We start from the raw sequence: 16,008 nt of genomic DNA, 5'->3' as shown, positions 1-16,008 counted from the left end.
ACGGATAAGAAATATTAAAATAGTTAATGAAGTTTTAAATTTTAAGAAAATGAAAATGTTCTTTCCGTCTGTATTATGATTTGATAAAATATTTGTTGACTTTTATAAAAAGATAATTTTGAGTGGATCATAAAAAAGAAAAAAAAAAAAAAAGAAAACTGAATAGAAAATTTCTTATCAAATTTTTAAGATGAATATCCGTAAAAAGAGGAATGCACTTGATTATCATCAGAGTGTAAACTAATGCAACCAGTGCAACTTGGATCAAAGCCGAGTATGGCGTCACTACGGTAGTCAAGTGAAATGTCAAAATTGCGGAACATGAGTATATACACATTCGGTTAATGCTCGATCTATCTAAAATTCTCGAAAGTTTTCGACGTAACGACATCATATCAAGTGTTTTAACCAACGCATCTCAGTGAATCTTGTTGGCATTGTAGTTTAATTCAACGAACCGATAATTTATCGATATAAAAATATCAAAGGATTAACATTATATTGTGAGATGTTTGTGCATTCCCAGCTGATAAGTTTTGACATATTTGACAGTTGTGTAATTGCATAATTGTGTCCAGTAGCGTGTTCTGATGAACAATTGTATATGATTTAATAAGAAAGCCATACCAGGATGGCAGAACTGGATGATCTATATCATTCAGATCAGTACCTCGGCCCAGAGACGCTTACTGATCTTTGCTTCAAACTAATTTGTGACAATCTTGATATCATTTCGGTCAGAGGCAAGCATGGTCATCGTACTCTACGCAAAGGACTTGCGTTCCCTGCAGAAATATGTCATAAATTTATTGAGTATATGCAACAAAGTGAAACCAGGAGAAACGATGACAGTTTCTTTTCTATCTTCAAAGATACAACAGCCACAAGACTAAAACGTGTTAAAATTATAAGTTGTAGTTTAACAGATGCTTCTGTTCAAACATTAATGAAGCATAAACTTACCGATTTAGAACTCACAAATTGCACTAATTTAACAGTTCTTTCTATTGAACATGTGAATGCTAATTCTGAGAACTTACGTAGCCTAGTATTTCATGGAACTTCAATGATTATACCACCAAGACTTACATTTGGTAATAAAAACACATATAATTATATTTGTTTACATCTTTGATAATGATGATTAATAATACGATAATAATATTATAACGATGATATTATATATTTATAAATGCATATATTATTTTTAGGTAGAGATGATGATTGTCCTGTTGAACACTATGAGCGTGGTTATGTATTCAAAACACCAAACTTAAGGCGTTTAGCATTAGGATATGTTGGTATTCCAGAGAGAGAGTATAGTTTACTTTTGGCAGGCTTAACAAATTTAACACATTTGGATTTATCCAATTGTTTTGGACTACTGAACTTTGATTTTTATGATCATGTTCCAAATTTAGTATCATTAACATTATACGATGTAAAGGTCAATGGTAATCCAATAGCATTTTTTAATAACATATGTCACTTAAAAAAACTTAGGTATGAAAAAGTTTTTTTTTTTATGTAAATTAAAAGGATTTTTAACCGAGTAATTATTCTAATTGTGAAAACTTATATTAGGCACTTGGATATCTCGCAATCCAATTTCAAACAAGGACAATTTGAACATCCTAATAGAATTTTAAGATGTATAGTATCTGGATTGCCTGAGTTAGTTTCTCTAGATATTGGAGGCACTAATCTTGCAGGCAGAGGAGTTGCCGAGCGACCTCTTGATACAGTCTTAGAAGATTTGACGAATAATGCTCTTTGTGACATACCGGGTCTTGCGTCTCGAATTCATAAACCGTTACAATTTTTAGGTCTTTATGGAACTGCTCATGCAGCTTGTAAAAGACACGATATACCAGCAAAAGTGGTATGTATTGTTAAAATTCTATTGAAGTTAAATGTCATTGTATTAAATAAATTGTATGGCATAAATGTAGGTAGCAGGAGACGCAAATGAAGATCAAATATTAATTGCTGCTCATGTTTGTATGAACAACAAACAGGAATTATTACAAAAAGTACTGAGTGATCTATATCATGTATTTAGATATGAAAATTGTCAAAGAATGGATCAAGCTCTTCGTACTGTATTAGAAGCAATGGAAAAGCATCCATATCAAAAACATATACAAATATCTGGAAGGTAGTAAATCTTAATAAGCTCATGTATCATCTTTTATGCAACATTTGAAACTTAAGAGAATTTCTATTACAGTGCTACTTTATTTTACATAGTAAAAATGAAGGAAAAGGGAGAATTGGTTGTAGGAGTTAGGAAAAGAATTATTAGCACTTTATTGACAGGAATGAGTCTTCATAGAGATGAAGAAACTATGATGCGTAATGGTTGTTTGGCGTTGTGCCAATTTCGTATACCTCAAGACGTGGTTAGTACTTTACCTATCTTTACTGTGTCTATGTATTTTTTTCACTTGATTATAAACAAAACTTTATAATTATAAATATCTATGAAAAAAAAAAAAAAAAAAAAAATTAGAGAATAATAACAATACAAATGTTATATTTATAGATGTTCAATTATGAAGCATTAGTGAAAGTGCTCTTACATTCTGCTAAACATGCACAGCCAGAAGGATTTGTACAACGTATTGGAATATATTTATTAAATTCTCTAGCTTGTCAAGTTGAAGGCAGAGAAAAGTGTCTTTTAGGAAAATTAGGTTGTGTTAAAACAATGCTTGAATTAGTCGAATATAGAGTAGAATCTAGAATATTTGATGATGTGTTGGAAGTAGCATGGTCTACAATGTGGAATATGACAGATGAAACAGCTATAAATTGTCAACGATTTTTAGATGAAAGAGGAATGGTACTATTTCTGAAATGTGTAAAGGTATGTATTTTAATATTTCTAATATTCTGTATAAATATAAAAAACATTTGACATAATTATTATTTTTTCTATAGCGATATCCAGGAAAGGAGGAATTATTGAGGAACATGATGGGTTTATTAGGTAATGTCGCCGAAGTAGATTATTTGAGAGTACATCTTATGCAACATCGATATGTATGTGTTTTTGCCAACTTATTACGTTCTAACAGTGATGGCATCGAGGTATTACATTTTATTAGATATTTAAAATATTTTATTCTTTTCTATCGTTAATATATATTCTGTATAATAATAGGTATCCTATAATGCAACTGGTATACTCGCACATATGGCATCTGATGGTGTCGAAGCTTGGACTCTTGATAAACCTAGACGAGATGAAGTTTTAGATTTTATGGTCCAAGCTATCGAAAGATGGGATTTATCTGCAGAACGTAACATTAATTACCGTTCATTTTTACCCCTATTACGTTTGCTGGATATATACCATACTCCAGAATGTCAACATTGGGCTGTATGGGCACTCGCCAATCTTACCAATGTTTATCGTACGTATCTGAGAATATCTTTCTTTTATTTTTTTTTTTTTTCTTTTTTCTTAATTTTCTTTCTTTTTACTTTTTTTTCCTTTTGTTTTTTTTCTTTTTTTTTTTTTTTTTTTTATAGAAAATAATTTCTCTCTTAAATTAATATTTCTTATGAATTTTTGTTTATTTTGTTAAAACAGCACACAAATATTGTTCATTAGTTATAAAAGAGGGAGGAATAGAAAAACTGAATGCTCTTAAAATAGATCGGAGGCCGTACGAAAGAATTAAAGAACTTGCGACAATTGTGATAGAAAATTGCTGTTAAGATAACAGTCGTTCCAATGATGGGAATTATCTTCAAGCACATTCAGATGCAGAGTATAGCCTTGATGGTTACAAAAAATTGTCATTAATATGATTCATGTGCAACATTATTGAATACAGAATGTTCAATCGTAGTATAAAGATTTAAAGCTAACAACAATTGATGAAAGTGTGTGGTGATTTTATATCCGTAGTAACTATCATACAAAACAAAAAAAAAACAAAAAAAAACAAAAAAAAAACAAAAAAAAACAAACAAAAAAACCAAAAAAAAACAAAAAAAAAACACAAAAAACGATATGCAGAGACGAAACGTAATAAGATGTTACCTTATCCCAGTGATATTCTTACAGATAATATTTAAAAAAGAAAAATGAAAAAGGAAACAAATAATTGCTTAAATATAACAAAACATGTTGCGCTATGACAATTTATATAGCGTGTTGTTAATTCGTTAGCGAAACTCCAGATATTTATAGTTTTTATTATTACTATTCACTATTAATGATCTATCTTTGAATCAGAAATTATTTTTATCAATGTACATAGTTATATCATGTATCATAAATTGAATCTCTGAGATAAGATGATTGTGACCACCTAATATTTCTATTTTTTGTTTCACAAACATTAGATCTCGCATAACTGTGTATAACAGTTGTACATTGGCGTTATCTTATGTAATTCAATAGTTTAGCTTTGATCACTCAGCTGCTGAAATATTGTCTACAAGCACTGTGTAGATATTATTTATTAAATAACTTGAATAAATAAAGAGACTTAAAAATAAGAAGCATGTTAATGTATGTCACTGTAAATAGAGCTAAAGTGCCGGGAGTAAAGTGAAATAGATTTGTATGTTTTTGTATATTATCGTTATGAGAGACCTTACGAAAAAGAAAAAGAAAAAAAAAGAAGGAAAGAAAAAGCGCCCATACTGCTGACATCAATTGCTTAATCAAATTTTCTCATTATCAATAGAGAACATGTAACCCTAAAAAAATAAGCTCAATAAGTAAATGTTTTCCATGCTCAAATAATCAGCCAGCTATTTCTACAATAAGCATTAAATAAATGATATAAATGTATAATGAATGTGAGAATAATTTTGGAACTATTCTGTGTATAATATAAGTTCATATGAGACTGAATTGTCTGTGTCTTATTCCTTTGTTTTCTTTTTTTTCTTTCTTTCTATATCTCCTATCTATTACCTACTCTTTCCGTATCGACATTTGTATATTTTAAATTACTTTGATTAATTAATAATTAATTCCTTGAGATAAACATACAATTTTGAATATATCTATTTATCGAGCTAAACAATCGAGATTTGTACCGACCTATCGATTAAATCAATTTGATAATACGCGTGACATTGAAGATCTAATCGTATATATAAAAAAGGATGTATAAAAGAATATACCTTATGGCATATTCTGTTTCTTATTTTTTTATCGCGATATCGACTAGGAGACGATATAAGCTGAAAGAAAAATAAAGACTTCGTTTGTATCATTTCCGGGAGGCGGTTAAAGAACTTACTTCCGGTTCAATTCCTTAATTCCGCATGGTGGCCGGTGGACTTGGTAGAGGTGGGACGCTACAGCATAGAGAGGCAGACATTTTATTTTCGAACGTACATCGTACTACATCCATTGGCACGTTCAGGAGAGCTTAAGCTCGAAGTTCATCAAAAATATCATCAAATAATACTTGCAAATCAACTAGATCATCTCACATTTTAAAAAAGGTAATGATACTATTATATATGATTAAATATAATCGTTTCTCGTGAACATATCGAATTTTACAAATGTAGCCATTTAGTCGCGCCAAACGATAACGATTTTATCGATTTGCGTACTATTAAGTTTCTAATGCTTTTAAACAATAGTTCACATTTCTTCTATATCTAAAAGCTTAGAAACTTACGAATTAAAAAATATACTTTGTGAAGATATTTAAAGCAACGAGACTATTCCATTCTATACGTGATTTCGGGCACTTTGGGAAGCATCGAAGGTACAGATTTTTTATGACGTTACATCTCGTAAACGTGGTCATTACAACGGGATGATTCATTTTTCTTTCGCTTTTTTCCTTTTTTTTTCCCCCTTTGAAAACGTTAAAATGAATATCAACAGTTTATTAAACACAATTATCTAATAATTATACGTAGATTTGGTGTATAGTGCGCAAGTGTGTGTACGTGTGTATGTGTGTATCGGCATCCATATATGTAAAAATGCGCGTGCGTTACCTAGAATGGCGTGGTATGTGTACATAGATAGCACAACTTCTGAATTATGATTCCGAATTCACCTTGGTACTCTTTTCTACATTTTATATATATGTATATATATGTATATTACATTTTATATATATATATATGTATGTATATGTGTGTGTGTGCGTGATAAAATATATAGCTGTGACTATACTATACTACAGCTATTTTGTTTGAGACATATTCATTTTTTATTCATATACCAATGAACAATATCAACGAACAAAAATGAAAATGTTAAATATACAATTAAAAAATATTTATTATTCTAATATATTTGACTTTCATTGACTTTCCTTCAGTTAAGATATTCTATAAACATACCCGTTTTGTTCATAGACCATTGTCATCATATCTGACTTCTGTAACTCATCAGTATACTAAAATGAGTTACGGCTACAACAAATACAGGTTAGTAATAGTGTAGATAAGTGTTATAATGAATGCACATCTAAATATTATAAATTTCTATGCCAATTCAATTCTACATTAGTACAATGAAATTAATTCACTTATTATAATTAAATGTAAATTATTCAAATTAAAATTGACTTTGATAACATTGTCCTATTAATATGATTAAATTGAAGAAATTCTATTGAATGAGAGAGAAAAAAAGATTTGTTCCCTTGTCCAAATGTATTTAAATGTGCAATATGTTATCGATATAAGTAAAAAAAATATGAAATGAATAATATTTCATATAATATTTATTTGATATTTGATATTGACAGTTCTACTATGAGCTCTCGCGGTCGAGGATTTAGTTCCCGTGGAGGTAGTTCATACAGAGGTCGAGGAGGTGGAGGAGGAAGTGATTGGGGTGGAGGATCTACCGGAGGAAATATGTCAAATAGAGGAAGTTATTCCTCTTCGAGAGGAGGCAGATTTAAATATTCTACTACCAGTTATGATTCACGTTCTAAATACAATTCAGGTTAGCCAAATGTTAAAAATAACATTGATTATTACCTATTAAATAGATGAACATTTAGTGACTGTTTTTTCTATTTTTCTTCTTTTTTTTTTTTTTTTTCTTTTTTCTTTCTTTTTTTTTATCTTTTTTTTTCTTCTTTTTCATCTTCATAGGTGGATCTGAAAGATATTCAAGCAGAGGTGGTAGAGGTGAACATTCAAATAGTTATAAACGCCCACGTGTAAGTATTAATTATAAAAAGTAAATATCTTTTCTCTTTTTTTTTTTTTTTTTTTTTCTTTCTCTCTTTTTTTTTTCTTTTTAATCAGATTTTTAATATATCATTTTGTATATGCATCTTCCTTAGGAATCTTATTCTGGTAGAGATGATCATCGTTCTTCTGGAGATTCCACCCGCAAAAGGATTAGAAGCGATTCTTATCAGGTATGTACACTATGAGGTGATATTAGACAAATTTTAATATAAAAGAAGTTGTAAATAAGTCTTAGGCAGCTCCATTCTGATTCTACAATCCTAAGGTCAAGAAGAAATTACCGGCCTTAAAAGGTCCTCTTCAGACAGTTTCTCGAAATTTAAAAAAAAAAAAAAAAAAAAAAAAAGAAAAAAAAAGAAAAAAAAAAGAAAAAAAAATATAGTATAACTTGAAACGACTGTCCTGAAAAGTTTTTTTTAAATATAAGTCTATTGAACACGAAAAATTGAACATTAGCTTCTATTTAACTGCAAAACAATTTCAGGACATTCGTCTGTAAAAAGAAAAAAAAAATTTTATAAAAAAAAAAAGCGGTAGAAAAGGTATTCATAAGATGTCATAATTTCCTTTCAAGCGACGAGCCAACGGCTACTTGAACACCCATTCTTTTTGCGTTGGGACACTACTGGTGGAACACTACGAATGCATCAAATAAAAGATGAAATATATACCTAGATGGTACTTAAATTGTTATCCACGCACAGTCATGAAAGATAACTGAGCGAACAGACGAATAGATGTAGAAGTATGGATTTCATTGTGCTCATATTGCATCAGCATTGTTCTCTGTATATAGCAATATGTGCTATGAAACCGCTATTTCGTGCACAGTTAGAAATCAAATTATTGAAATATTGACAGCATCCCCGCATTGCTCCAACAGTTGATACTGCAAATAATAAACCTACTACCTTATATACGACAGATTTTCTAAATTATATAATTTAAAGGACGTGCGAATTTCTTGACTCTATGAAAAACGCATAGACCTTTCCAATACAGAGAACATGCATCTTATATTGATTCTGATTACTAAAAACTGAGAAGGTTATAATAAGTATCAACTTTTTATATGTCTATGCATCCACTCGTGCATGATCCGAGATATAAACTTCCCAACTAAGGCATACCGGAAAGGTTTAAAAAAAAAAAAAAAAAAAAATATATATATATATATATACATATATATATATCAATGATCGAATATCTATCAAATATTTTTCTCGAGTATTTCGCCCTTCTGAAGACTATGTAGAAGAATGTACAATCGTATAAAGATCTATCTCTCAATTAGCTTCATTTCATTCCCAAGTTTATATGACAATAATAATCGAACGGCAGAGAATGAAAAAAAAAAAATAATAATAATAATAAAAAAGGATTTTTTACTATTAATATTATTCTATACGGTGCTGCTCTTTCCTTCAGGAAGTTGGAAAGGTCTATTTCAAAGACTTCTATCTGCAATCTAACAGAATTCACTTGATATCTCAAAGAAAGTAATAAATGCTGGTAATGTAATTTACATTTCTCAAAGATATATATATATAAAAAAAAATAAATAATAATAATAAAAAATAAAAAAAAAACGAACGAGCGTGAATCAGCAAGAACGATATATTGAACTTCCGGAAAAGTATAAAAAAAAAAAAAAGTTGTTTAAATTATGCAAAAAGAGCAATGTGCAATATTATATGCTAAGTTCAGCGACATTATTTAGAGATACATTAGGGAGGTAAATCTATAAGGTATAAATCGGTGATCCAACGAGAATGGGTGTAGTGACCGTGACGGTACAAGGTTGGATGATATTAAAGTATAAATGATTGGCACTATTGCAAAAGGTAAATGAGGAAAGCTCGAAAGAACCTACGGAAGCTAGATAAGTAATAATTGAAAATGACATTAAGACATACTTCTAGGAGAATGGAAAAAAAAGTCTATATGATAGGAGAGGGAAAGAGGGGAGAGATATATATATATATAAAATATAAATAAATAAATGCATAAATCCATAAATAAAGTCAAATAAAATAAAATAAAATACCAAGCATATGTATGTATGTGATAAGAGAGAATGACAGGAATGGAGAAAGAGAGAGAAAAGGGAAGGAGCACAATTGAATTTGATTTGGCAGGGTGGAGGTGGTAGCGGTAGCGGTTCGCAGAGGTACTCCTCGTCGTACGGTGGTTCATCGGCATCGGCTCCATACGATGACAATAAGGGCTCGTCATCGTCGGCGGTTTATGAGGACAAGAGACAGAGCGAACGAGCCTCGTCATATCACCGTTCGGAGGACCGTCATTCGGCTTCACGGAGCTATGCACCTCCGCCACCCCCTCGCATTAGCGAGATGGCGCCCCCGACTCAGAGATACAACTCTAGTCGAGGAAGAATATCGCATCAAAGCTCTAACTACAGAGGTCGCATTTCCACTCGCGGCAGCAGTCGAGGGGGTGGATTTCATCGGATGAGCTCTCGATCGGACGTCATCATGGCTCGCAAGCGTACCCTACACTCGCTCGACTATCGGCGCAAGCTGCTAGGTTCGCGTTCGCGAGACTACATCCAGCGTATGCGCATGACAACTACCAAATTGCGCAGGAGGTAACTAATTAATAAGTCACTTACCAACCGCAATACCGTCCTAGTAGCCTGCTTGCTTATCCGTCAGTACACAAACTGGCTATGTCAATGACCTGAGAGTCACGACGACGATATAGACATGTATAAATGGTAAAAGAAAAAAAAAAATAATAATAAATATATATATATAAATAAACAAACCTGACACAAATGATCGCACGAAACAAATGTTTACATATTGCCGAGAGGCATACTTTTGACAGGGTCGTAATACCGAGGGAATTGATCATAATGTGGTGCGCATAAATACGATGTGTGCGTACCATCCAAATGCAATGTAATTACTTTTGATACGAGAACTAAAAAATACTTGTACTTTATGATGTCATTACTTATCGTTCTTCCACATAGCAGTGACTAAATAAAAAAAATAAAAAAAAAAAAAAATAATAAAAAAAATATAAAAAAGTATAAAAAAAAAATATAAAAAAAATAAAATAAAAAAAATATAAATATATATATAAATATATATATATATATATAAAATGCAGTATAAAAGAACGTTATTTCTAATATATACATATAAGTATTTTAAGACGCGAACATGCGAAACCACAAGAGCACAATGCAATGCAAAAAGGCTGAAATAGTTGACCTTTATTGCAAAACGAAGTGCATTCTCATTATGGGGGATAAGAGCAATGAATACTATCGCGATATTTGCTGTATATCAACTATGAAACAAATTTTGATTGCTGATTAAACGAAAGACAAAGGAAGCAGAACAAAATGAAAGGAAATAATGTAAGTCAAAAAAAAATTGCTGTGTCATTAGTAGCGGTACTACTAGGCTATCCGGAAGTAAAAAGGAGTCAGGATCAGGAAGCAGCATGAAGGACAAGGATAGAGAGATGGCCAAAGCTATTAACGCTGAGTTTTCCGACGACGACGACGACGAAGACGATGATAACAAGAGTAATTGGGATGACGATGAGAAGGTAATTTCGTTAAAAATCTCTACTGGCCTGATCGCCAGGCATTTCATTTCTCAAGAGAAATAGAAACTGTGCCTCACACCGTATATAATACTTTCTAACGTTAAATCCAGCCGCATGAACGGGATGACGAAGAGGAGGAAGATGAGGAAGAGGAAGAGAAAAAGAAAAAAGATGAAAAGAGAAAAAAGGAAAAACAAGAGAGAGAAAGACAAAATACCGAAGATGAAGAAGAGAAAGATGACGAAGTTAAGGAGGACGAGGAAGATACGAAACAGGAGGTAGGGAATATTCTAGAATTGTCGTATTTCCTACGAGACTCTCTAAGCGCTCTCTTTGCTCTATCTCTAAAGCAACCATTTTTTGCTGCGTTGTTATCCTTTAGGACGAGGAAGATGATGGCGATGACGAAGAAAGAGATGAAAATGATAAAAACGAACATGGTAGAAATGCTGATTCGGAGGAATTACCTAGTAGACGTGATGGAAGAAAATTCATCAAATTAAATTGTCCACATTGTGCACATCGTAGCGTTACCTTTAAAGAATATTCTCTTCATCTATATTCTGGACGTCACAGTGCAGCTATGAGACGTATCGCATCTCGACACAAAGCAACTCTTACGCGTATGCGAGTTCTACAAAGACAGGAACAGCGACGAGTAGAAGCACGCGATGCCATTCGTGGTACATTACCCTCTCGTACCATGTTCTGTCCTATATGCAAATTAAACTATCGTTCTCTAAAAGCAATACATCAATTGTCAGAATCGCATCGTCAAATGAAACGATTCCTCACACCGTTTTGTCGTGTTTGTCGTATTCAATTCAGATCGCCAATGCTCTTCGAAACGCACATGTGTTCTCTCGATCACATAAAGGTAATTTTTCTTTTAAAACTTCAAAATTCATTGATTGTACGTACATATGAAGGTACAATCGAGTTTCGTTTTATCCTTTCAGAGGAAAAGCGTATGGAAAGAAAGAATGAACGCTGGAAATGATGAGGCAGAGGCAGATTCCAGTGGTCCCGAGGAAGACGATAAAGAAGTCAATTTGGACAACTTCATGACTTTAGATTCTGTCGGCGATGTGGATGGTACGGTATAATAATTAATACGCGTCTTGTTATATTTTCCTTTGCTTACTATTTTTTTTTTTTTTTTTTTTTTTTGCTGTTCTTTTTCCGTTTTCTTTTTTTTCCTTCCGTTCGTCGTTCTTCTCTTCTTCTTTTTTTTTCCTTTTTTTTTTCTTTTTTAGATCTTTGTTTGTAAACAAATAAAATTGTACCTGTTGCAGAGGACGAAGAAAGTAGCGATAAAAAAAAAGAAAAGACGACAGAGGGTGAAAATGTGAGCGAGGCTGAAAAGAAGCCAAAGAATAAACAAATGATTAAAGTGGGAGCGGAATATATAAAACGCGTAGAAGTACAATTTTGCGAGTTGTGTAAAGTTTATCTGCCGCGTAGTGAAAACAGTAAAAGAGCAGTGGCGCTTCATTGTTCCACTCGAAGCCATCTGAAACGGTAAATTATTGTATTATAATAGTCATTATCGCTGTTATAAAATAAAATAAAATAATATATATATACCAAATAAAATACTTTGAAATTTGGTTTATATATATTTAGGTATGTACGAGATAACGATGATAAAGCGCTACGAAGAGAAGCAGAAAGAATACACCTTCAGTCGTCGTCTTCTGTAAATACAAGTACTAATTCCAACGCTATCAACACGTCCGATACTACAAAAGCTTTAACGAATTCTGAAACGCCTACATCGACGAGCGGTACTCAACCATTGTCTACGAATGGCAATAACAATGGTATGGAAAATGCGAAAATTGTCGAACAGAAATTGAACGCTATTGAAACGGAGAAAAATGCAAAGGTCAATAAAAATGGTCAGGGAGATGAGGACGATGACGATGATTATCATGGCGATGGCGGTGCTAAATTGTGGGATGACGTTGATAAAGATTTAGGTGATATATTGAGAGAGACTGAGCCAGGAACAAAGTCCAGCGATGATGAAGATTCTCGCTATGATCGTTTTCGTAATTCAGACAAAAAACAACAGCAACAACATGGGAAGGAAAAGGAAAGAGATAACGAAAAGATCGAGGGAAACGATAATGAAAGTAATAACAAAAAACAAGATACGAAGATAAAATGTGAAAAAGTGGATATATAATTGTTCGAAAATTTACTATCAGTACGTTTCACTCATACCCTTCTGTTCGTACATTGTCTTTATATGTGGTTGTCTTTTAATCTGATAACTTGGCGTACAATAGTAGATTGTTAAGTTTTATTTTATATCGTTGAAATACAGAATTGTACGATTACTTAGAGATTACGATGTAATATTTCTCATGTAACTAGTTGAAAGCTATTCTAAGACACAGTCGAGCGAGTTAAGAAAAGTAAATAATTTTGAGATATTGTTTTGGTTTTAAAAACTATAGAGCTGATAATTTTATTCAGATTATAGAAAGAACATTGCGATCAAGTTTTTAATAACTCTTATTCAACCATAAATGGAAACTAGATATCAAATTGTTTCAATATTATGGTACTAAGCTTGGTTCTTATTGGATTTTTTTTTTTTTTTTTTCTTTTTTGGTACAAGGGCATGTCTGAAATGTACGCTTTACACTATTGTAAACTTCACGATGTTCAATTCCTTTGTAATTCAAAAGTCATTTCATACGCACATGTCTAACAGCAATACAAAATTATAAAAAAAATGCTGTAAAAAAAAAAAAAAGAATAACTTTTCATATAAGTATCTCTTAGTACAATTGTGCGAAAAAAAAAATAGTGGTTAATTCTTTGTGAGTCCCAGGTATGTGGAGTAACAGAACAAAGAAAAGACGGTAGATATTGATTTTTAATTAACATGTAAATGAGTATATAATAAAATGTCACTGTAGACAATGAATAAATAAACTTAACATTATTAAATACATTCATATTTGTGTTGGATATATTGCAATTTAAAAATATTTTCTATGTGTATGACCTTATGAAAAAAACATGTGCAACATATATCTTAAGAGACTCAATAATTTATTTATTTATTTATTTATTTATTTATTTTTTTTTTTTTTTTTAACTAATTAGGAAATGAAAATCGTTCTGATATAATTCTGCTTTTAACAATGGCACATATCCCAGTTCACATCTGAGTGTATAACAAATAATAACGATGTTCATATTTTTTAACCTATATACATTTTGACAAAAGAATTGTCTAACATTCAATCTCTCTCTTTTTCTCTTTCTCTCTCTTCCTCTCTCTCTCTCTCTGTCTCTCTCTCTCTGTCTCTCTCTTTTTCTCTCTTCTTACAAATGGCAACTGTAAATTCAACGTTGGTAATTAATATTGAAGATCAGAATGTTTCTAACAGTACTGCAAGTAATTCTATTATCGATAATAAAAATAATGATTCACCACTGACACCACTTTTACAATGTTTTGTTTGTGATGTAATTGTAAAAGGACGTTATTATGCTTTAGCAACATGTAGGACACAGAGTTCAAGGTCTAAAGTTATTGAAAAATTAGGTGAATTAGTTGGCGAAAGGTATATTATTCCAATATAATTATTTTATTATTTCTAATAGTTTAAATATTGTTTACAATTGATACGTATATATGTATATATATATATATATATATATTTCAGATATATGGTTGTCATATCAGAAGATGATGTGATTTGTCGTAGTTGTGCTAATCTCATTAACACTCTTGATAGATTAGAAACAGAAATGCGTAATGTACGAGAAAATGTTTTACGATTTTTAGAACAAAAATATTCTTTAGAAGAAGGAGAGCTATTAGGCAACAGCGAGAAACCTAAACCTTCACAACCACCACAAATTACACGATCTAATAATCATAATTCTAATAAATGTTTCAAAAGAAAAGATGATATATTATGCGTTAATACTATGGAACATAATAAAGGCAAAAAAAATGTTTGGATGCAATGCGATAAATGTAAATATACTACGCATCATAATTCGTTCATGATTCATCATATACGAGATTACATAAAACAGAAAGTATTTTGCGATAAATGTGACATACAATTCTCTGGAGATCATCAAGTAATAAATCACGAATGCAACGTAAAAAAGCATCAAAATGAAATGGAAATTTTAAAAGAGCATGAAAGAGAAAAAGGTAAAGATCTAAAAATATACATTTCTAGCGAGAGTGCTAATCATTTATTTTCTGCTAGTAGTTTCTATAAAAGATACTGACGAAGATCTGACAAAAATGTCTGATATAGAAAGAAGCGTTCAGCAGAATATGCCAATCCTACCGTTCCATACTTATTCACAATTGCAAATTACTAATGAAAATATACCTGTGATACGATTAGCAAACCCTGAAAACTTACATATTTCAAATATTTCAAATATTCTTGAACATGGTAAGAGAAAGAAAACATATTCGATGATATAATACATGAACAAACATATATATATATATATATTTTTTTTTTTTTAATAAAAAGATAAATCGCAATGAATTATTAATTTTAGATGAAACATCTACTTCAGATCAACCGATGTATGTTAGAGTCTTACAACATATTAATGTAAATGAAAATTTTATGCATCCTACAGAATTAGCATCGACGCATAGCGACGTTGATATGATGGTTAAAGTTAAAGATAGTTCAACCAAGCAATTATTGACTTTAACAGAGGATGGAAATTTGGAAATGGTAGAGGTAGCATGTTGGAATGATGAGCAATCAACAGATCCAGATCCAGATACAGATATGCATTTCTGATATGCAAGACAAAATTGATTAATAATAATTATTATGTTTTTTACAAAAAAACTTTAATGCCAGAATAATTACAAAGGATGATTGTATAAAGTAATGTCCCATTTGTAGACATTTGTATATTTATACTAATATGCATTGACATGTATTAATTTTTTTATCATCTAATTTTTCAGTAATTTTCCATTGTTTAGGATAGATATTGTGTGTTTGAATTATATTTTCTAACTGTTCTATATATTTACTATGAAGATTGTTCTGTAAATCTTTAGCTAAATTCAAATTGTTATTAATAAAAAAAAAAAAAAAAAAAATTATTGAAATTCAATAAAAATAAGGATATTTGAATGTTTTCGAGAGTACAGGAATTAATCAAATGAGATATTAATTGACGTAATATATTAATGAT

At 31.1% G+C, this 16,008-nt stretch overlaps 3 protein-coding genes across 6 annotated transcripts; all 3 read left to right on the top strand.

The window, feature by feature from the left end:
• The first annotated feature begins 90 nt into the window (after window positions 1–90).
• Window positions 91–4,023, top strand: LOC118446111 (protein zer-1 homolog). The gene is made up of 9 exons (XM_035876396.2): window positions 91–1,094; window positions 1,212–1,503; window positions 1,585–1,882; window positions 1,953–2,158; window positions 2,231–2,402; window positions 2,546–2,869; window positions 2,944–3,093; window positions 3,167–3,419; window positions 3,599–4,023. Exons 1-9 carry the CDS (start codon window positions 632–634, stop codon window positions 3,724–3,726), a joined length of 2,286 nt encoding a protein of 761 aa, XP_035732289.1. The 5' UTR covers window positions 91–631; the 3' UTR covers window positions 3,727–4,023.
• A 1,271-nt stretch (window positions 4,024–5,294) lies between these two features.
• On the top strand, window positions 5,295–13,759 carry LOC118446110 (uncharacterized). 3 transcript variants are annotated; one of them, XM_035876391.2, is made up of 12 exons: window positions 5,295–5,478; window positions 6,355–6,426; window positions 6,750–6,952; window positions 7,105–7,172; window positions 7,299–7,376; window positions 9,345–9,814; window positions 10,632–10,791; window positions 10,902–11,069; window positions 11,174–11,668; window positions 11,751–11,886; window positions 12,087–12,312; window positions 12,418–13,759. In XM_035876391.2, the coding sequence occupies exons 2-12, from the start codon at window positions 6,401–6,403 to the stop codon at window positions 12,980–12,982; spliced, it is 2,595 nt and encodes an 864-aa protein (XP_035732284.1). In that variant the 5' UTR covers window positions 5,295–5,478; window positions 6,355–6,400; the 3' UTR covers window positions 12,983–13,759. The 3 variants fall into 3 exon arrangements, with proteins under 3 accessions (XP_035732284.1, XP_035732283.1, XP_035732285.1); XM_035876390.2 differs by having other exon boundaries at window positions 10,629–10,791; XM_035876392.2 differs by lacking the exon at window positions 6,355–6,426 and having other exon boundaries at window positions 10,629–10,791.
• Window positions 13,760–14,018: 259 nt separating this feature from the next.
• LOC118446112 (uncharacterized) lies at window positions 14,019–15,996 on the top strand. 2 transcript variants are annotated; one of them, XM_035876397.2, is made up of 4 exons: window positions 14,019–14,378; window positions 14,481–14,983; window positions 15,042–15,236; window positions 15,349–15,996. In XM_035876397.2, exons 1-4 carry the CDS (start codon window positions 14,143–14,145, stop codon window positions 15,600–15,602), a joined length of 1,188 nt encoding a protein of 395 aa, XP_035732290.1. In that variant the 5' UTR covers window positions 14,019–14,142; the 3' UTR covers window positions 15,603–15,996. The 2 variants fall into 2 exon arrangements, with proteins under 2 accessions (XP_035732290.1, XP_035732291.1); XM_035876398.2 differs by having other exon boundaries at window positions 14,032–14,378; window positions 15,045–15,236.
• The last annotated feature ends 12 nt before the right edge of the window (window positions 15,997–16,008 follow it).

This window comes from Vespa mandarinia, chromosome 1, assembly GCF_050613455.1.
Source record: "Vespa mandarinia isolate Hongniang chromosome 1, ASM5061345v1, whole genome shotgun sequence".
Taxonomy (NCBI): Eukaryota; Metazoa; Arthropoda; class Insecta; order Hymenoptera; family Vespidae; genus Vespa; species Vespa mandarinia.
Note: the sequence above shows the minus strand (reverse complement) of the source record. Positions and strands in the feature narration are given on the sequence as shown.